The sequence below is a fragment of the Centropristis striata genome, chromosome 13, assembly GCF_030273125.1.
Source record: "Centropristis striata isolate RG_2023a ecotype Rhode Island chromosome 13, C.striata_1.0, whole genome shotgun sequence".
Taxonomy (NCBI): Eukaryota; Metazoa; Chordata; class Actinopteri; order Perciformes; family Serranidae; genus Centropristis; species Centropristis striata.
In genome coordinates this window covers 10,266,592-10,289,100 of record NC_081529.1, presented here as the reverse complement: position 1 = coordinate 10,289,100, position 22,509 = coordinate 10,266,592, and the positions used below count along the sequence as shown (strand labels likewise).

The 22,509-nt window shown below is 36.7% G+C and overlaps 1 protein-coding gene and 1 non-coding gene across 2 annotated transcripts; both read right to left on the bottom strand.

The window, feature by feature from the left end:
* Positions 1-10,507: 10,507 nt before the first annotated feature.
* farsa (phenylalanyl-tRNA synthetase subunit alpha) lies at positions 10,508-21,648 on the bottom strand. The gene is made up of 13 exons (XM_059347082.1): positions 21,465-21,648; positions 21,084-21,221; positions 19,593-19,691; positions 19,375-19,493; positions 18,754-18,846; positions 18,149-18,277; positions 17,941-18,056; positions 16,616-16,700; positions 15,363-15,462; positions 13,290-13,458; positions 13,021-13,098; positions 12,206-12,320; positions 10,508-10,974 (listed from the first exon to the last, which is right to left on the bottom strand). The coding sequence occupies exons 1-13, from the start codon at positions 21,609-21,611 to the stop codon at positions 10,869-10,871; spliced, it is 1,494 nt and encodes a 497-aa protein (XP_059203065.1). The 5' UTR covers positions 21,612-21,648; the 3' UTR covers positions 10,508-10,868.
* Positions 18,582-18,716, bottom strand: LOC131984200 (small Cajal body-specific RNA 11). Its single transcript, XR_009395545.1, has one exon. It is a non-coding gene; the product is annotated as a small Cajal body-specific RNA 11 (non-coding RNA).
* Positions 21,649-22,509: the final 861 nt, after the last annotated feature.

Below are 22,509 nucleotides of genomic sequence, written 5' to 3'. Positions count from 1 at the left end.
TTACGTTTTCTCAAGATAGGGCTAATTTTAACTACTTAATATAGAAGTTGTTATTATCATTATTAGTTTTTGTTTTTTGGAAAATGCTTAGTTTAGTTCATAGTTTAGTTTTTATTAGTTTTAGTTTTAGTTTTTTTGTAATGGGGTATTTGTTGGGTGCCAGATTCAATAAGGTCACAATAAATGTTTCCTTTATTTCCTTTGTCTGATCCATCTCAGCCCCAATAAGTTTATTAAGTCATAAAACCAGATAGATTAAATAGATTTCATATTAACAAAAAGGTTTATGTATGAAAAAAAAGTTGACAAAGATGAAAACGAAGGACATTTTCACTATAATTTAAGTTAGTTTTGTAACCACAAAATACAGTTTCAGTTAGTTATGTTTGTTTTTTAAAAACTCTAGTTTTTATTTTTATTTCAGTTAAAAAAAATCATTCTTGTTTTCATTATTTCGTTAGTTTCCGTTAACTATAATAACCTTGCTCTGTCATCCAGCACACCTTACATCAAGGAAACTGTGATCAGCCTAGATCAGCTCTGATGCATCGGAAAAAAGCTTGATTGATTTCCTTCGAGGTGATTTCTTAGTAACGTGAGGGGATTAAGGGCACCACGACGGCCACAAATAAGCCTGTGTTTAGAGGACATGTAGGCAGAGTTGAAGCGGATATGGACGAGTGGGTGCAGAGTGGGTGGAGCTAGCTGTTCAGACCTGAGGGGAGAGGACGTGCTTCATTCCAGCACCAAGGACAGAGACGGAGGCAGCAGCGGCAGCAGCAGCCTGTGGACACTTTAGATACACAGAATAATTATACACTCAGAAATGTGGATGGATTTGGAGCTACAAAATAAGGTTAGAAGTGAAATGCATATATTAAATTCTGTTAATTCTATTTCTGTCTGCTTACATGTCTCTTTTGTTGTTTTCTTTGCAGGATTTGAGACTTTGCTTCTTGCTCCATGTGAGGACTATCTCTCCCATGTCTCTGTCCAGTTCTGGCTGAGGAGGACAAAAAGAAGTCACTTACTCTCGGTTGGATTAATTCCCTATAGTCATGAATGGATATAACTTGACCGGCTTGAACTTCACTCATGAAGCACAAGCTTCCATGTATTCAGCGTCCATAGACGACCCTCTATACAGGCAGTACAAGCCCCCAGTCAAGGACCTGATCGCTCTGCCCAAGGCGGTGGTCTACCTGCTGATGGCGGCCCTGGTGGTGGTCGGAGTGGCCTACGCCATTGTTGGACATCTTATCAAGGATTTGGCCATTGACATAACAGGTACATGAATAAAATTTTTGATCTAATTTACATTTTTATTGTGTTAAATTATTATGTTATTTTACATACATATACTGTAAAAAATGTCTGTAGATTTTACAGTGAAAAACTGCTAAACCATGACAGTAAAAAACCGTAAAATGATAGATGAGTTAATTCATTACTCCAACATTAACAACTCTAACATTACTCCACTGTAAAATACACTGGCACCGTGTTTGTAGCAAAATATACTGTAATACAAGCTATAATTTTTGCATTTATTTTTTGTTAAAAAAAAAAAAGTAAAAAAAAATGTTTTTCTCGCTGTTAAATGTACTAATATCTCTAACAAAAATATACTGTAATATTTAATGGTAAACTCTTTAATTTATGCAGCATTTATAAAGTATTTTCTTGTCAGTTATATGGCAGATCAGCATTTCTTTTGATGGAAAAACTTTTCATTTTTTTACGGTAAAATATGGAATAAAATGGCAATTTTAAATGTGGAATCAACAGTGCTAATATAATTTTAGCATAATATTAGAAAAAGTTACACCGTAAAGTTCTGGCAACCACAGCTGCTGTTTTTTTTGTTAGTTTTTTACAGTGTATGGAGAGTGGATTTATGCATTATAATTTTGATTTTGCGGGGCTTCAGTAACGTATTTGTTGTTGATCAATGAGTATACAGTCATGGAAAAAAATATTATTAGACCACCCTTGTTTTCTTCAATTTATTGTTTATTTTAATGACTGGTACAACTAAAGGTACAATTGTTTGGATAGATATAATGATAACAACAAAAATAGCTCATAAGAGTTTTAAAGTTTCCATGACTTTAGGCTATACCTGGCTGCATGATAAAGGGAGGTTAGTTGCACTGTAAAAAAAAAAAAAAAACCTGTTGTTTTTACTGTAAAAAAATGGCAGCTGTGATTGCCAGAACTTTACCGTAATAAATAGCCTACTGTAGAACTTTTTTAATATTAAGGTAAAAAGATATTGGCACTGTTGATTTCACATTTAAAATTGCCATTTTACTAAATTTTTTGCTGTATAAAATGAAGTTTTTCCATCAAAAGAAATGCTGTGTTGCCATGTAGTTGATAAGAAAATACTTTATAAATGCCGCAAAAATCAAAGATTTTACCATTAAATATTACAGTATATTTTTGTTAGAGATATGGTGTTTCATCCAGTGGCGGTTCTAGACCAATTTTACTGTGGGGGCCAAGGAGGGGCCAGTGTTTAATCAGAGGGGCACAATAACACATGAAAAAATGGCAAAAATTATATTTAAGCATTAAAAATCTTTGAATGTCTTGAAAAAGACAAAAAATGACCAAAAAAATACACAAAATGACCAAAAAAGACACAAAATGAGAAGACAGAATAACAAAAAACCCCACAGAAGACATAAAAATGACAAAAAAAGACACAAAATGACAAAAAAAAGACACAAAATAACTAAAAAAGACACAACAACAGACAAAAGATTACCAAAAAAAGACACAAATTACCAAAAAAGACACGTAAAGACATGAAAGAGATTTAAAAATGGACCAAATAGCCCTATAAGACTCCAGAGAGTTAAACTATTATACAATGTAACATTCTGGGTTCCTTTTGTGTAAAATGAGATATTGTTTGAACAAAAAAAAAAAGGTTAGAATTGTTCCATTGTTCATTGTTATAAATTGATCATTTTATTATTAATTTGACACAGGGGCCACAGCAGGGGCCAAAGGCTTCTTCACAGGGGCAGTGGCCCCTGGAGGCCCCTGTGTAGAACCGCCACTGGTTTCATCCATACCTTTGAGCTAACAATTTCAGCCATTATTCATTACTTTTAGCTAAGAATTTCACCCATTTATCCATAACTTTGAGTTTACTATTTCACCCATTTATTCATTACTTTTGCTAACTATTTCAACCATGTTACAATGTATTTTTAGGCTACTTTTAGCCAGCTAACTATTTAGCTGTTTTGCTTGCATGGTGTTTAGACGTTACACAGTTGACTCAATATTTGAGCTCCTCCACTCCTCTGTGTTTTTAAATTACCCCTGCATCCTGCAGAAGCCGCCCCATGGTGTAGGCCTACATATACGCCTGGTTGGAAATTACTGATTTAGCATTATCTTTATGGTGAATATATATGTTATAGTGCCCTACAAAGTAACTACATTTTTGGTCAAAATTGAGTTATAACCAAAAATGAACTCCTTGATGTCTGTTTTATCTTGTGACAAAGTTTTAGATTTCAATTTAGTTTTATTTCAGAGAAATAATGATATAAAAACCACAAAATCCAACTCAAAACCAAGCAGTAATTGCACTTACCACAGTCTGCTTTGGATATATATACTAATTTTAACATTAAAAAAATGGAAATTATAAGTTTATTTGAAAGGGAAATTATTATCTAGATAGTGATGAAGTAAAAAAGTGAAATCAAATTATATTAAGACTAAAAATACGCACATATTTAAATTGAGTTAAACAATTTTCAATACACTTCTAACAAAATCAATTTGAGAATGTTTTTTCACTGAAAACAAAATATAAAAGCTCAAAGAAGACGACAACATTGCGGTTACTGCACTCTGTTTTCGCATCACTATTAGAACCTTTTACAGCAATGCAGTAACTACGTTTTTGGGGTCAAAGGTCAAATAAATCATCATGATTTTTCAGCATAAAAATGACATCATCAATACATGTAGAAATAAGTGTCATATCACTTACCTACCTACCTACCCATTTGGCTGGCCAGTTAAAAAAAATGTTAAAACACTTTAAAGCAGTTTTTCTCAGTTTTACCCTTTGAGTAGTTACTGCAGTTAGGCTTTGTAGGGCGGTACACTCGAACCAAAATTCAAAACACCCAGAACTGTAAGAGTTAATAACCTTATTGGGGGTAAGATGGATAAGGCAAAGGAAATAAAGGCAAAATTTATTATGACCTCTTTGAATCTCGCACCCCACTCATAGCCCATTACAAAAAACTAAAACTAACAATAAAACTAATAAAAAACTAAACTAAAACTAAGCATTTAAAAAAAATAAAAACCAAACTAAAACTAGCAAACTCACTCTAAAAACTATTTAAAACTAACTGAATTTGAGAACACAAAATTTCCAAGGAAATTAAAATCCCTATTATTACTACTATTTACAGCAATGCAGTAACTACGTTTTTTGGGGTCAAAGGTCAAATAAATCATCACGATTTTTCAGCATAAAAATGACATCATCAATACATGTAGAAATAAGTGTCATATCTTTTATCTACATATAACGCATCTGGCTGGCCAGTTAAAAAACTCAGTTTTACCTTTTGCATAGTAACTGCAGTTAGACTTTGTAGGGCAGTCTATGATCTCTGTCTCCCTTGTTTAGAGTGTCTGTTGGGTCCAACTGGTGATGAGGACAAGGACACCAGTCCCCAGCGCGTGGCCGCCAGCCATCCTCCCTCCCTGCATCCCTTTGCCCACAACGCCTTCCACGTGTGGGACCAGGACGACGTGGTGGTCCCTCTGCCCCATGACGAGGGCGCCCAGGTCAGCCCGCTGCTGATGCTGCCCTACATGCCCTCCTTCTTCCCACACTCACACTCACACAGCCCGACCAGTCACAGCTCTCTAGCTTTCTCCAGCAGCCCGGGGCCGCTCAGGGAGATCGAGCTCTGATTTCTGACCAGGACCGTGATCACGAACATCACTGATGGACTCCAGGACACATAAGAACATGCACATGTGATTTTTATGGATTGCCTAACGATGTGGATGGTAGGAGATGGTTGTCATACACTGTAAAAAAAAGTCTGTAGATTTTACAGTGAAAAACTGCTAAACCATGACAGTAAAAGACCGTAAAATGATAGATGGGTTAATTTCAGTAACAATGAAACACCGTAAATGTATGTCAGCCAAAACAGTAATTTTTTTTACAGTTTTTGTTTTATTTTATACATTACTCCACTGTAAAATACACTGGCACCATGTGTGTAACAAAAATATACTGTAATATATATACAAGCATCACTGTAATTTTTGCATTTATCTTTTGTAAAAAAATACTTTTTCTCACTGTTAAATGTACTAAACACCATATCTCTTACAAAATATACTGTTATATTTAATGGTAAAACCATTTATAAGGTATTTACTTGTCAATTATATGGCAGAACAGCGTTTCTTTTGATGGAAAAACTATTTATTTCTACGGTAAAAAATGGAATAAAATGGCAATCTTAAACGTGAAATCAACAGTGCCAATATCTTTTTACTGTAATATTAAAAAAAGTTGCACCGTATTTATTCCAGGTAAAGGTCTGGCAACCACAGCTGCGGGGTTTTTTTACCGTAAAAACAACAGGGGTTTTTATACAGTGTATGCAATTCTTAGAAAATCTCATGTTGACACTGTGCCCTTTCCTTGTTTTTCCATTTTAAAGGACTTCTCAGAATTATACACTGTGACTCAAGACTGCTGTCTCCCTCTTTCACACTTCATATCATCAGAAAGGTCAAACCCTCTCAAAAGGGTAACCCAAGGATAAAAAGGATTACTGGAGAAGGTCTCTGGATATTGTCTCTGTGTGCCTGAGCTTCACTGAGAAGCTGTTAGATGAAGTTAAATAAAGCCTACACTGCAAAAAAGGTGTGTCTAAAAACAAGATAAAAACACTAAATCTGAGGGAAATTATCTTTCTGCATGGGCAGATAATTTCACTTGACAAGATTTCTTGAATTAAGATTCAATTTCGATTATTAAATCTGTTGAACGCTTAAAATAAAGCTGCAAGCAGCGAACAACTGGCCCGAGCAGAGTGCACTGCAAATTATTTGTTTCTTGCCAAGATAAAAAAAAATTTAGATTTAGAAGTGTTACATAATTCATCTTGTTTTAAGAGTTAATTTCTTATTTTAAGTGTTCAACGTGCTGATTTCCAGATTTATAATTTAAGAAATCTTGTCAAGTGAAATTATCTGTCCATGCAGCAAGATCATTTCCCTCAGATTTAGTGTTGTTATCTTGTTTTTTGGACACACCTTTTTTGCAGTGTGGCTGCGAGATAATGAGAGCGGAGTACCTTTTTGTGTTCAGTGTGAGTGACTTATGTCTGTACTGGCAGCAAGAGATCTTTCTGTCTGAGTATAAAGTGTCTTTGTGGAACTCATTGGTGTTTTTCCTATTTGTTGCTTTTGTTATTGCTTAAAATGTACCTTGTGTTTTCAGACTGTTGGTGGACGTTAAATGATCTGTAGTCAACAAAGCTGCTAGCAGCCTGTAAAACCACCCAGCTGGCTGTCTCACACACTTCAGTAAAATGTTATTTCCAGACACCGAGGGATTAGCTTAAGAGGAAGACTTAACGGAGTTCCAGCAATTCAACATGTACACAACACAACTTAATCCTGTGGCTTTTACTGCAGGTGTCACACGCACTCATGGATTCCCCTGTCTGCTCTGTAGAGCCGCCAGCACCGTATACGATATCAGACACAAAGCGCTTTACATAAAAAAGAAAGGAGAAAATAATGATGATAAAAAGATAACAAAACATAGAAACAAATACCCTCCGCCCATCCCATCTTCATCCCACCCATCCTATTAAAAACAAAGCACAAACTGAGGAACTGAGGAAGCGCCATCTCAACATGGAGCAGTGAGGAAACACTGGAGGCAGGTTCGAAATAAATAAATAATTAAGATAACTAGAGCATGATAAAATATATAGAGAGAGATAGACTAATAAATAGTAGCAAATAAATAAAAGAGAAGATGTAATAACACTAAGATGCATGAGCAGAAAAATCTCTAAAGATGTTTCAGGTAAAAGCCAAGTTAAAAAGATAAGTCTTAAGTTTGCTCTTAAAAATCTGAAGCGTCTCTGATGGCCTCAGATCTTCAGGAGGCTGTTCCACCAACGTGGACCACAGTGAGAAAACGACGCCTCACTGTGGGTTTTAGTTCTAACTTTTGGTATTATTAAAAGAAGACCTGAGGGTTCATAGGATAAAAGTAAATCAGATAAATAGGCTGGACTGAGACCATTAAGAGATTTATAAACCAGTAAAAGAATCTTAAAATCTATATGTAGCTTGCTGGGAAAGTAAGCATACTTCTCAATGCTGCTTTAATAAATCTGAAATAAGTTTCAATGATATTTTTAACCCTTTGATGCACAACACACTACCGGCAGCTGTGGTTGCCAGAATTTCACCATAAAAATGACAGTGAGTGGGTTTTCTACTGTAAATTTAAATGTAAATACTATCAAAAACTGTAATTTTGACTGAATACCCCTTTTATTTTTAGGGTAATTGTGTCCTAGTGAAAGTATGGTGTTTCTCCTTTCATTTTACATGAAAGAAACTGTATGTTTTCTGCAGTTTAAAAGTTTTGTACTATTCCTTGATTTACGGTGATTAAAAGCACCTACTATGGTGATATTCAATTTTTAATTTTACATCTACACTGTAAAAAAAAAAAAAATCTGTTTAATTTATGGTAAAATATCGGCAGCTTTGGTTGCCAGAACTTCACTGTAAAAATGACATTGAGTGGGGTTTCTACTGTAAATTTAAATTTAAATATCAGCAAAAACTGTAGACTGAAAAGTCCCTTTTTTTAGGGTAATTGTGTACTAGTGACAATATGGTATTTCTCCATTAATTTTACATGAACATTTTTATATTTTTACAGTAAAACTGTGTGTTTTCAAAAGTTTTTCAAAAGTTTTGTACTAGGCTATTAATTGATTTACGGTCATTAAAAGTGTCTACTACGGTTATATGCAATTTTTTATTTTACACCCTATTTTTCATGCAATCTGACAGTGTTTTACTGTCATTTCTACAAACATTTTTTTACAGTGCATATAAACACCTTCTAATGCACAACATGGGTCAAAAATTACCCGCATTCATTTCCCATGTTATTTCATGCTGGCTGTGTGTTTGAATGTCTTATTTTTTAGTATTACAACAGATCATTATATCCATTTTTCCTTTCATACTTTATTAAGAAAAATAGTTTTTGGATTTTTACATCAAGTTTACACGTATGGGTCAAAAATGACCTTGTCCATTAGAAGTGTAGTGATAAAAAAAGGGGTTTTATTAAAAAATGAAAACAAAACACTAGGACTGCAATACTGAATGATTTAATTAGTTTATTGCAAAGATATAGAAAATAAAAACTTAGTCGGGTCACTTTAGACTCATGTTGTGCATCAAAGGGTTAGGCTCCTTATTGGCCTAAAACACATTTTTAAACTACAAAATCTAAAACAGTGGTTTGTCTACTTGCTTTTATTATTTTTTAGGAAGAACAAACTGAAGGTGAAAAGATCCTGGGAAGTTCTGATCCTTTAATGGAAGCTGAACCAAGAAACTGTATTTTAATTTACAACGCTTGTCTGAGTGATGTCATGTGATCAGTTCTTGGAGCGGGAGCTTAGGAAGTTAATTTGGGCCCTGAACTTTGACCGAGTCTGGAGCAGTCAATTGAAGTGTGCTTTATATGAGACTAACAATATTCATGTGTTTTAATATAAGATTGTATAAGTAAAATACAGTAATTACAGGACGAGAGGGATTAAATGTACTGTAAAAAATGTTTGTAGAAATTACAGTAAAACACTGTCAAATTACATCAGAAATAGGGCGTAAAATGAAAAATTGCATATTACCGTAGTAGACACTTTTAATTACCGTAAATCAAAGAATAGCACAAAACTTACATATAACATTTTCATGTAAAATGAATGGAGAAATACCATGATGTGAAAATGAATGACACAATTACCCGAAAAATAACAGGATTATTCCAGTCTAATTAACAGTTTTTGCTGATATTTACATTTAAATTTACAGTAGAAAATGTACTCACTGTAGTTTTTACAGTGAAGTTCTGGCAACCACAGCTACTAGTATTTTACTGTAAATTAAACAGATTATTTTTTACAGTGTGGTGATCAAATGCAACTGAAATTAAGCTACAGCATCACTACAGCATATTTTGCATGGAAATATATCGATTCATGGCCACAAAGAATCAATATTTAACGTTCCGACGAAAGCCGTAGTGGGATCACTTTTAGGAATATACTTGAGATACTGGTATCACATGAAACTAGAAGATCTAAGGAATCTTATCTATAGACACCATCAGGATATCGTGTCAGGAAGTTGTCGAAATAACGCTGCAAAGTTAGGTGTTTTTAATGTTTCATTCAAAAAATTGAGAGCAGTGAAGCTTTTGAAAGTTTGATAAAATGCTACAGTTGTTGTCGTCCAGACATGTTTGATATCAGTTCAGTTTGACTGAATACTTTGTTGGTCAGCCTGTGGGTTTGACTCTCATTGTGGAGAAATAAAAAGACTGAAGTCAGATGAACAGACTGACAATTTTCTCTTATTTGGCAAAATAATTCTTGATTTAATTTAGTTTAACAGTTAAATCACAATATATTGTATAGCAATATTCACCATATCGCAAAATCCTTAAAATCGCAATAATATTGTATCGTGACTCAAGTATCGGGATAAAATCTTATCATCGGGCCTCTGCTGATTCACACCTCTAACTTGTTACATCACAAACTTATCAGAGTCCTTATGGCTCATTAAAGGTACAGTTTCCGAGTACAAACTGTGTGCATTCTACCATGGATCAAGAGTTTTGATACCTTTACATTATTGCGTATATAGCACCTTCTGTCTGCTTTATAATCAAAAGGCATGAAAGTCTCACTTTTTACAATATGGGAACTTTCGCCAACAACATATTTCAAAACAAAGCAAAAAGAAGTTTTTTTTCCCTGTCTTGCGATTACACTTTCTCTCCTTTTCTACATTTGATTTCTTCATGCTGGTGTTTTATTGCAGCAAAATATACTTGTACTTTTTAACAAGCACATCAAAAAGATCAAAGGAAATTACAATCTTTCTGCCGCTGTATCGAGAGAAAACTAACATTCACAGCACGGCAATTCGCATGGGAAGTATGGTGTATTCAATAGTGCCCGAACAGCTATGGTGCGTTCATGAGCATGGGATATATGAAAATTTACAAACAAGTAATTACTGAATGGAACTTAACCTGGACAGGCTTGGTTCATCACAGTCACTGTTATCAATGTGTGTCTGCTGCAGCAGTTATGAACAGACAAAAAATCTGTGTGTCATGGTAACGACAACAAACACACCAGTCATGTGGTAATGGTATTTGGAAAAAGCTTTTTATTAAACCTTTGTCACATTCCAAAAGGTATTTTTCCTGTACAAGTTGGTAATATGCTGTAGTAAGTGGTGCATGGTGAAAGAAAAAAAAACTGTTCTCAGTATGTAACAAAGTCACGGCTCATTGATGTTTTGCATGGCAGCAGGGTATTAAGTTCATACAATGGCTGCTCCTGTGTGCTAAAAACAGTTTGTCTGAAGAGTTGCACGGAGAAAAACACATCTTTCTGTGATAGTTTTGACTGGCCGAGTCGGACTAGAGAGTGAGACGTAGAAACGAGGTGTAAGGTGAGGTGGGTCCATTCAAAGTAATAATCATGATGAGGAAGGCTGGGGGAACCTCAGGACTCCAGTCGACATATGGGGTTGTCGTAGACCATCTGTAGGTTCACCTTGTGTCCCACCAGCTCTCTGATGTTGTTGATGCCGTATTTAATCATGCAGGGCCTGCAAGTCAGAGCAGAGGGCTGAGTGAGCACAGTGGAACAGTGTTGTGTCTATTCTAGGTGGGACAGTCAGAAAGAAAACAACACAGGGTTGGGTGGAAGACAGAGGATTACTCAGCATGGATTATAAAGTCTTTCCCAGCTCACTCTCTTTATGGTTATTAGACGTGACAGTTGTCCCCGGTTACAACTCAGATATGAATAGAGTTAAACCCAAAGTATTCTCCACCACAAGCAGCACACTGTAAAAAAAACCCTGTTGTTTTTATGGTAAAAAAACGGCAGCTGTGGTTGCCAGAACTTTACTGTAATAAATACGGTGCAACTTTTTCTAAAATTACGGTAAAAGGATATTAGCACTGTTGATTTCCCGTTTAAGATTGTCATTTTATTCCATATTTTACCATAAAAAATAAAAACTTTTTCCGTCAAAAGAAACGCTTTTATTAAAGGTTTTACCGTTAAATATTACAGTATATTTTTGTAAGAGATATGGTGTTTAGTACATTTAACAGTGATAACAATTATTTTTACAAAAAATAAATGCTAAAATTACATGGATGTCTTGTATATATATTACAGTATATTTTTTACTACAAACACAGTGCCAGTGTATTTTACAGTGGAGTAATGTTTTTTTTTTTTTTTTATGTAAAAAATACTGTTTTGGCTGGTATATATATATATTTACAGTGTTTCATTGTTACTGAAACTGAATCAACCCATTTATCATTTTACGGTCTTTTACTGTCATGGTTTAGCAGTTTTTCAACGTAAAATCTACAGACATTTTTTACAGTGCAGTGTGACCATCAAGTAAACATTATGATGAGGTTTACTTCAGAAAAATGACAACAAAACAGGGAGTTTTGTTGAATTAAAGATAAAGATGGCCCTGTGAATATATATTTCATAATACTGAAAAGCCTTGTAGCAAATTAAATGGATTTCAAATATTCATAAACAGATCAAATCTGCTTAAATGTGGGTCAGATATGAGGTCGGCGGCTGATGACGTCTACAGACGACCAGTCTGAATCGCACACCTTTAATCCTTAAATGGAAAAGGGATTAAAAAAAACGTATAGTTTGGTTTGCACAAACATACAGATGTGTTCCACTTTTGAAACACTGACATGGCTGTAAAATAAAATGCAGGTCAGTTATAATCTTTCAGAGCCACTGGCTGAACACAGTGTGGATCATATTCATGTTCACATTCATGTGTTTACCTCTCCAGAGACAGACCCCAGGCAATGACAGACACATCCTCAGGGAGACCCATAGGCAGCAGCATCTCTGGTCTGAAGACACCAGAGTTTCCCACTTCCACCCACTTTTTCAATCCTGTATGTACAGAGAGAAATGGCACAGTTACACACAGAAAAACAGCACTGTCCTACAAAAGCACAGCAGCCACTATAGAAGCAGTGAAGTTTAGAAGAAAAGGATTATAAGTTTTCGGTAACACTTTAGATTAGGGAACACATATTCAACATTAATTAGTTGCTTATTAGCATGCAAATAAGTAACATATTGGCTCTTAATTAGTCATTATTAAGTAGTTATTAATGCCTTATTCTGCATGGCCTTATTATACAACCAGTAAGACATTAACTAAGAGTTTTCCCTCAGTAACCTCAGAATAATTGCTTATTAGTAGTAAGTAAGGAAGTTGTTGTATATGAGTTATGATCTTAATATGCTTTACTTTGTATGGACTTTATAATCTCTACATAGCGGTGAACGAAACCATGGAAACGGCAAATAGCCACCTTCTCCAGACCTTTGACGTGACTGGTGGCTCCTTTTGGATGATTGGATGAGGATTGGTAGATTGTAATGTCAATCATTACTCCACAAAGTGGGTTACTCTGCACCAATGTTAGTGTATCAGTGACCCACTTTGTAGAGTAATGATTGACATTATAATCTACCAATCCTCATCCATAAGGAGCCACCATCATATAATATATTGTGAAAAGAGGAGAATAACAACTAAAGGGAATGTCAGTGCTTGTAGATTATCTCCATGGTTGTATTTTACCTTCGTGGTAGCTGAACACCTCCATGCTGGGCTCTGTGTACGGGTTGTAGGCAGGTTTGAAGCGGAGCTTGGTAATTCCTGGGAAACGAAAGAGAAAAGCAGATTTATGTGGCTTCAAATAAACAACCCGTAGCAGACAGCTATATGTATATATGTATATATATATATATATATATATATATATATATATTTTATACACAGTCATAAACCCCTAAGGAACATTTGAATTTCTGCGCCCTTATAAGAACATCTAGCTGAGTTATTCTGACCTAGTTTGGTGAAGAACTGATGCAGGATGCCCATGAGGTCTCCCAGTGTGAGTCCGTAGTCGGCCACCACGCCCTCGATCTGGTGGAACTCAGCCAGGTGGGTGGCGTCTAAGGTCTCGTTCCTGAACACCCGGTCGATGGAGAAATACTTGACGGGGGTGAACTTCTCCTGGAGGGAGCGAGAAGAGCTTAATGAAGACACATTTACAGGATTTATATTTTCTTTTCTACTGCATTTTGTTGTATCTAGGGACTACAGATGGAAATGAATATTGCTAAATCTGGTGCATGCCAAGGTTATTATAGTAAACCAAAACTAACGAAATAATGAAAACTAGAATTGAAAAAACATTTTCATGAACGGAAACAAAAACAAGAGTTTTTTTAAAAACCATAACTAACTGAAACTGTATTATGTGGTTAAAAAACTAACTAAAATTATAGTGAAATGTCCTTCGTTTTTGTCTTTGTCAACTTTTTCCATACGTAAACCTTTTTGGTTGATATGAAACCTTTTTTTATTGTGTGTCATTTTTTCTTATTGAATCTGTTACCTAACACATACCCCATTTAAAAAAAAACTAAAACTGGAAATAATTTATGCTAAATCTGGTGCACGCATCTTTTTATTCCCTGTCTACAATCTATGAAACATTGCACATTGACAGATAAACTGTCAATGTTTTTAAATCAAATATCAAAAAAATACCAAATGTGGACGCCTGAACTTTACACCCATGTGATTGGCTGCTGTAACCGCCTCTGCACTTCCAGGAAGGCTTTTGGAGCGTGGCTGCAGGGATTTGCTCCCCGTCAACCACAACAGCATTAGTGAGGCGCGACATATGGCCTGGCTCGCAGCCTGCACGCTAGTTCATTCAAAGGTTGAGTCCAAAAGAGTAGTGATGTGCTTAAGGGGTCAGACTTAAGATGCATTCAAGAAACAAATGCTGGTGTCTTTGAAAAAAAAAAACAACAGTTACAAAAAAGCATCTCCAGTACCTGGAAATTGCCTTTTTAGGACATTCCTCTTGATATTGTATGCATTTATTTTGGCTTATTGGGCTATGCATGTGAAAAGTAAGTACCTAATTTTGGTATTTGCAGGCTCCCATAGTCCAACTACCACTAGTAGTATACCAAAACTTATTTATTTTATTTAGTGTTTATTTGACATGGACATAGCAATTACATTGGACAGACCAGATGCATTGTTTAAGTGTTTTAGTGCTAATTCGCAACACTTGTCCATAGGCAGTTTTTTTTAAATGATAGGGCAATTAAATATATGGCAATTAAAATAACAAGAATGGAAAAAGGAAGGACCAGACAAAGATAGGGAAAAAAACAGCAACAGAACAATGGGAAAAAGAAGTCAGGAACATAAAAAGGCAACAGGGCAAAGGCAATATGAGCAAGCAGTAAACCAGTTAAGAACTATTCATGTGTGCACTGTTGATTAGATTTTAACCACTGTTTGAGTCCTTTGTTAAAAGCTTTACTATTGGTTCTAAATTTAACTCAGTGGGTAAAGAGTTCCAAAGTGTGCCCCCCTTTACAAAGAGAGCAGACTGGCAGAAAGAAGTGTTGCATTGTGGGATGAGACAATCACCACAAGTGGATGCTGGTGTGGTAGCTCTGACGCCTGATGGCCACTTCAGAGAACAGTGTTGACACATGATTATTTAAACATTTAAAAAGTAATCTAAGAATACTGAGGTTAATAAAATGTTCAAAAGTGAAGTGAATTATACTATAGCAAAAACCTAAAACATCAGGAAAGCTAATGGATAAATAGATCGAAGATAGATAGAAAAATTACAGATATGTTTGGACAGATTCAGAAAACATGATGAGCTTCATTTTATCAGGACATTTGGTTTGAAAATAGGAAAACATTATTCTCCTCATTTTTTTAACCGAGTTCTGCTGATACAGACAACAGCTCAGGAGGGGACAGTGGGAGGTATGTCTTGTCTGCTAGAAATGAATATTATAGTTAGATTATATCTTATGTCCCAATAGCATTAGGTGAAAGATCACCAATACGTGTGTTCTGCATATTTAACTCACCTGTTGTGCCAGTTTGTACAACATGCGTGCGCTGACTGCTGTAGTGTGAGTGCGGAGGATGTTCTTCTGAGCCTCCTCAATCTTCCAGTCATATTTGTACCTAAAGACGTTAGCAAAGACAATATTGTCACAGGCTTCTTTGAAAGTGGATTTATTTTACTTGAGATTAAAGCTGTGTTTTGACCAAGAAGTTCCTGGTAATTTTAGCCTCCGAACTGCTTTTCAAAGGACTAAAAGGTTTGTTTAGTCCACTGTTGTCTAAGGGGGCTTTCACAACCCAAAGTTTAATCCGTTTTAATTTAACTCTGGTACGGTTGAATCCTTGTTACGGTTCGTTTGGTTGCTTGCTCGCTCCAATCGTACTCTGCGGTTAGATTCTGTTGTGAAAATAATCCAACCAGAATCCGACCCATTTAAAGGAAATGAACCAAAAAGCAGTGGATTGTGGGCGACCTGCGTGGTGAGATGTACACAGATAATATTATAAAGATGAATTTGTGTCCTTCAGTTTCACTCTGTAGGCTACCACTGAGCTAAAGCTAATTTGTCATTGCAGAATTATCAACATATTGCTCAAAATAACTTAATATTTACTTTCTTGGTAGAAGCAGATCATGGTAGAAGTGCATCAACACTGGCCTTCTCTGATTATAGAGGTGTCAAATCAGTTTGGTCAGAACAGAGCAGATTACAGCCGGAATAATTAAAGGTACTCAGTTTTTGCTCGGTTCCACATTGTTTTGTTGACATTTTTCACCGCCAACTTCTCAACCAATAAGAAATAAGTATAAGAAATAAGTTTGGTATAATGAGTAGATTTCCAGCCCTCCACCTTCGTACACGCCCCTCTTCAAATCTTTTTTTTCTTTTTTAAATTTGGTCTGCTTACATTTCTGCACTGTGAAAGGAAACCAGACTAAATACAAACCAAATGTATCAATCTCACTCTGATTCGGACAAACCAAACGGACTTGGGTTGTGAAAGCGTCCTAAGATTCCATAGTGGTCTAAAAACTAACAAAAAAAAGCAAATTAGCCTGCTGATGTATGAAAAAAAATCAGATTTGATTTGTCTTTAAATGTTATCAAATACAGAGAAATGTTCATTACTTGTCCTTAAATAGTTCTAAATCAAGCATTTTTTACCCCCTGACTAGGGGCTTTTTGGTGTGTAAATGTCCCCAGAACTTCATAACTTAATTGTGGTGGAAACGCCATGAGTGGGGAAAGTAAAAAAGGGGCTTATGTCTCACCCTTGGGAGCCATAGCCTCCCTCTGAGTGGACCTTCTTCACCCTCTCCAGATACTCCGGTGGGAACTCATGGGCGAGTGCTGGGTCTGAAAAACAATGTTCAGAGTAAAAAGGAGAGAAGGGGTTTAACTGGCTTAGGTGTAGGGTTGGTGTTCCCATTAAAGAACACATTTACAGATGTCCTGATTAAGGTTGATTTATTTAGCTGTGTTCTTCTGGCATTTACACACAGCAATAAACCAGGGAGGTACAGGTGAATGTTGGTGAAAGAACATTCACAGCACAGCAATTCGCATGGCAACTTTGGTGCATTCAATAGTGCCGGAACAGCTATGGTGCGTTCATGATAATGGGATATATGAAAACTTACAGACAAACAAGTTATTACTGAATGGAACTTAGTCCAATAACAAGTTAACAAAACATTAACAGCCTGGGCTTTCTAACACAGAGTAAAGATCTTTCAAGTGACTTTAGGCACGTTTCCATTAGGTACTTTTCCTTTAGTGAGCCGCTATGGGTGTGGTTTGGGAGAGAGGATTCACCCAAGATCCACCCAACTTTACCTCAGAAGGTTCCTGCCTCAGGTAGGTACTTTCTGAGCCACTACTGAGCCACTTATAACTAGTCGATGCTGATTGGATACAGTTGAGGCGGGTTATGACATCAGTAGAGCTCGACACAACCACAACATAACAGTGTCTCTTTTAAAAAGAAATGAGCAGAGCAGACTGAGACGAGAGAATCCAGAACAAGAAACCAAAGAAGAGAAGAAGCAATGGTTAACAGGGATGTCTTTCTACTTGGCTTTAGAAAAGACAAGCTACACCATGAAAAACGATCTCGACAAGTTCTGGAAAATCTGGAAGGTTTTCTGTAATTTCCTTGAGAGAAATGATATTGAAGTAGATGGCTGGAATGATTAGCTGAACTGAAGATTTATTTATCTTTTCATTTTATCTTGATTTAGTATACACATTTAGAGCTAGACATGTATATGTATCTCTCTGTGTGTGTGTGTGTGTGTGTGTGTGTATATATATATATATATATATATATATATATATATATAGGCATTTATTTATTTACTTATTTTTCATTTATTTATCTTTCTACCACCATGATTTTGTTTTGTGGTTATAAATTACGTCATATTGGAACTCCGTTGGTTAGCCGCTTCTAAGGTACCTGTATGGGAACAGAGGCCGAGGGGAACTAACTAGTGGGCGGAGCCAAAACACTCACCGCTTTCCAAAAAGTACTCAGTGGAAACACGTCTTTAGATACAACAAGCTGTGACACGACTCGGAAAGAAAAGTGACTCACCAGACAGGAAGAAGGTGTCGTGTGCGTCTCTGGCCGGGTGCTGCTGCGGCTGGAACAGGGAGTCAAAGTTCCAGAAAGAACTCTCGATGAAGTTGTTGGTCGGCATCTCTGTGAAGCTACAGGAAGCACACAGTTCATTTTGTGTGTTTTTTTTTAATTTATGTGTCAAATGTTTTTTTCCCACTGTAATATTTTTAGAGCCACTCACCCCATCTCCAGGAAGATCTGCCTGAACTGTGTTCGCACCTTCAGCAGCGGGTGCAGGTGGCCGCAGTCCGGGGCCACGCCCATGGCCTCGAAGTTGTAGGGCTTAAACTTCTTCTCTTTCCAGCTGCCACTGCAACACAACAGCAGCATTACAGGAGAAGAGTTGTTATGGGAACAGAATCCGTGTATCATTCGTTCTTTCCATTTTCAATTGGCAATCAAAAATCAAATAATGAAAAATTGACTGGTTATTTTGTTATTTGTTTTTTAGTCATAGTAACAGATGATAAAAAAGCATTGAAATTTGTCATTTATAAAAGAAAAACATGCTACAGTACAACCCGTGCTTATGTTCAGGAACTGCTGTAAAAGAGCTGAACAACAACATAATACCTTAGAATCAGTTCCTTTTCATTGTTTTTGTTCACAATCATTTTGTCCTGCCCTGCCTTTAGGACAAAGCCCACATCTTTGGACTTGTCCCCTTATATGGGCGGAGGTTGCTGTGTGTCCTCTGTCTGAGGCCCTGCACACCATCACTGACAGACAGAGGAGGGCAGACGGGACACAGATCAGACCGATTGTGTAAAAGCTTCAACTACTCACTTGGCGATCATCTCTGGAGTGAGCTCTGTCTCCTGTTTGGTGATGGTGGTGCTGAAGGAGCTGCCCTTAGTGATCCAGTACGACTTCACCGTCCTAAACACAGAAATAAAAATCAATCCAGACAACCGTTAAGATGCTGTGGGTCAATCACTATTGACCATTTTTTAAACTTTGCATCTATGAGGAGGATTAGAACGAAAAAAAAGTAAGAGGATTCTGTAATAAAATGCACCCCGGCATATAGATACCGGCTCTTCTATTAAACCACAATGAATCTGTGTGGACATCTGCAGGTCCTCCAGGACTTGGGACTACCCACAGGAGTGAAACTAAAGACTGAACCGGTAAAAGTGGAGGGAGTAGCTATTGCTACTATCGCAATATGTATGTAGATTTTAAATTTGATGTTAGTTTTGTATGGTGAAGTCCTATGGGGACTCATTTCCAGTTAACTCATCACAGTCACTTCTCTGTTGTAAGGAACAGATCAGTTTCAAAAATGATCCATGCATCATTCTGACTTGTTGGAGTCAACCAGAGCCACAACAAACCTTCTGCTGCCACCTACTGGTGGACAAAGCTACACAATCAACACTCATGAATTAAAGTGTGTGGACTTACACTTCAGAGAGCAGCTTTCTCTTCTTCAGCTCGTTCTTCTCTTTCTCCTCCAGCTGAGAGGCGTTGCCTTTCTGTAGCGTGAGCAGCTTCTCTCTGATCTGGTCCTCTATGCTCTCCACCTGGGGGCCCACACAAACCACTCAGTCATACACACATTACTCAGAATGGGGACTACTGATCACAGAAGGTGATGAAAGCTGAGCAGATACAACACATACAGTCCTGAATATCCTGGGGCCGCCCTCGTGTGCCTTGTCCACCCTGATCCACTTGTTGGACATGGCCTTGCTGAAGCCGATCTTCCCAAAGGAGAGTTTCTGCACAAGGACAAACACAGGTGCATGACAATGTTACTGGAAATATCCAATATTTAAAATTACAGCAGTATGATCAGTCTGTGCATATAAATAAAAATGACACGTCCATGAATTACCTCCACAGCTTTTCTACGATTTTCCCTTTATTAGCAATATACATTTCCCCCATTCAGTTAACTTGAAATTGACCTTTTCACCACTGGCTGAGCTAACTCACTTCTTAACTTAACTCTATGGAGTTTTGGGCTATTTTGTCCATTTTTGAATCCTTTTCATCCTGCCTGTATACACCACTTAAAAAATGTTTAAATGCCATGTTGGTATTTTTTTTCAGCACAACCTCAACAAGTGTCTTTTGTTGTGTCTTTTTTTTTAGTTATTTTGCGTCTTTTTTGTAATTTTATGTCTTCTTCTGTGGTTTTTTTTTGGTCTTTTTTTGTCATTTTGTGTCTTTTTTTTAATTTTGTGTCTTTTTTTAGTCACTTTGTGTCTTTTTTTGGTCCTTTTGTGTCTTTTTTAGTCTTTTAGTCCAACATAAAATGGGATTTTAAATCTTTTTTTTTACTTTCAAAACACTATCATGCTCAATAAAAGAATTTTAAATGTTGCAAATGTGAACAAAGGTTGCAAAGAACATACAGTAATGTTCAAAATAATAGCAGTCCAATGTGACTAACCAGATTAACCCAGGTTTTTAGTATATTTTTTATTGCTACATGGCAAAATAAGGTACCAGTAGGTGCAGTAGATTCTCAGAAAACCAACAAGACCCAGCATTCATGATATGCACGCTCTTAAGGCTGTGACATTGGGCAATTAGTTGAAAGGGGTGTGTTCAAAAAAATAGCAGTGTGGCGTTCAATCAGTGAGGTCATCAATTTTGTGAAAAAACAGGTGTGAATCAGGTGGCCCTAAACCCGATTGGACCTATTATTCATCTGTTATTAAAACAGCAATTCATTTGGTGAAGAGCACATACTGGTAATTGCATTGGACTTGAAACTTAATGTTTAGGACTTGTTAGTTTAGATCTGGGATTGTTTGTCTTGACTTTGGTATTATTATTATTACTTAGGAGTTCTCAAAGTGCATAAGATTGGTGCACCCCCTAGATGGTTCGGTTTGGTTCAGTACCAAATCATTAATTGCTTTGATCTGGATCTCCTTTAACTTGATGCTAATCGTAATCAAGAATGAGGACTGTTTCATCATATATTATGCATCATATCTTCTTGCGTTGGTGGGGACCCATGTTGTGCAGAATGTGCCCTTTTGATTTTTTCGCCCCTGCCCTTCTAACAGTCCGAGTCCGCCACTGTTTACATGTGAAGCCAGGTGGTGATGTGTCACTCCCACCGTGGGGGACCTGAGCTGTCCTCCTCTGTCACTCACCATGAGCTCACTCTGAGCCAGACCCTCCGGCGGGATGGAGCTGAAGACCCGGGCTTCATGGCTGCCCTGCTCGGCTATCTCGGTGCCCTCCGCCGTCAGCTCCCAGTGCTTGGAGGAGCGCAGCTCGGCTGAGATTAACTGCACAGAGGGGAACAAACATGACTTCAACAGTGGAAATATTCACTACATCTGGATAAACTAACTGTGCTTTACTTTAAAATAAACAGTATTCTGGTTCCATCCTGAGCTCACTACAGCGGTCTGTCCTGACAGCTCTCACTGACACTTCTCGTCTCTTTAAAATTGACGTTATTGCATCAGTCACATTAAATGAACAATGTTGTCAGCGACTTCCGCCGCCGCTCAGACCGGGAAACTCACGTCTCCGAGCGCCTGCAGACTCTTGACGGCCCCGACGATGACCTGGTGGTCCACCCCGAGGCTGCTCGCCACCTCCAGGCTGTCCACACCGTCGTCAGCCTTCTCAATCCGCTGTAGGAGCGTCTCCACCACACCGGTGTCCGCCATGCTGGAGCCCTGCGAAGCCCTAAGAGACCGGATGTGACGTCGCGTTTACGAAGGCCGAATGTATTGGAGTAGCGAGACGTCGAAAAATTACCGTAATTACTGTAGTCAATTTGTTTTTGTGGTGCCCTTTGTTTTATTTTGGAAACATGTCATTTTTGGTATCTACGTAATTACTAAAATAAAGTCGAAAATATTTAATTAATTACTAAAATAAAGTCGAAAATATTTAATTAATTACAAGAATGAAGTCGAAAATATTTAAATAATTACTAAAATAAGGTCGAAAATATTTAATTAATTACAAGAATAAAGTCGAAAATATTTCATTAATTATTAGAATAAAGTCGAAAATATTTCATTAATTACTAGAATAAAGTCGAAAATATTTAATTAACTATTTACAAGAATAACGTCGTAAATAATCAATTAATTACAAAAATATAAAATCGAAAATATTTAATTACGAGAATATAGTCGTAAATATTTAATAAATTGGAGAGTTGTTAAATGAGGCAGTGGCGCATTTCGTATAAATGTACTTTAAGGTTTCACAAACAAGGAGATACTAAATCTTTTGGCACTTCAGCATCACATTATCATAAATGTAAGGACTTTAAAAAATATGCAAGAAAGGGCATCTTTTCCGCACTTTCGACTTGGAGGAAGTTTATTTATTCTCGTAATTAATTAAATATTTATTTTATAATATCATTATTATTTTTTCTAAATGTGGCTCTAATACCCCGTCGTAGGTATCCTAGAATAGAAAAAGAAAATAATTTAGTTTTCAACGGTATATTTCCAACCTTTCGATTCCATTAGCTCAATGCTTTATTCATAAATGCAAATTAACAGATATTACACTATTCACTAAGGTCAAATAGTATTGTTTTGATTG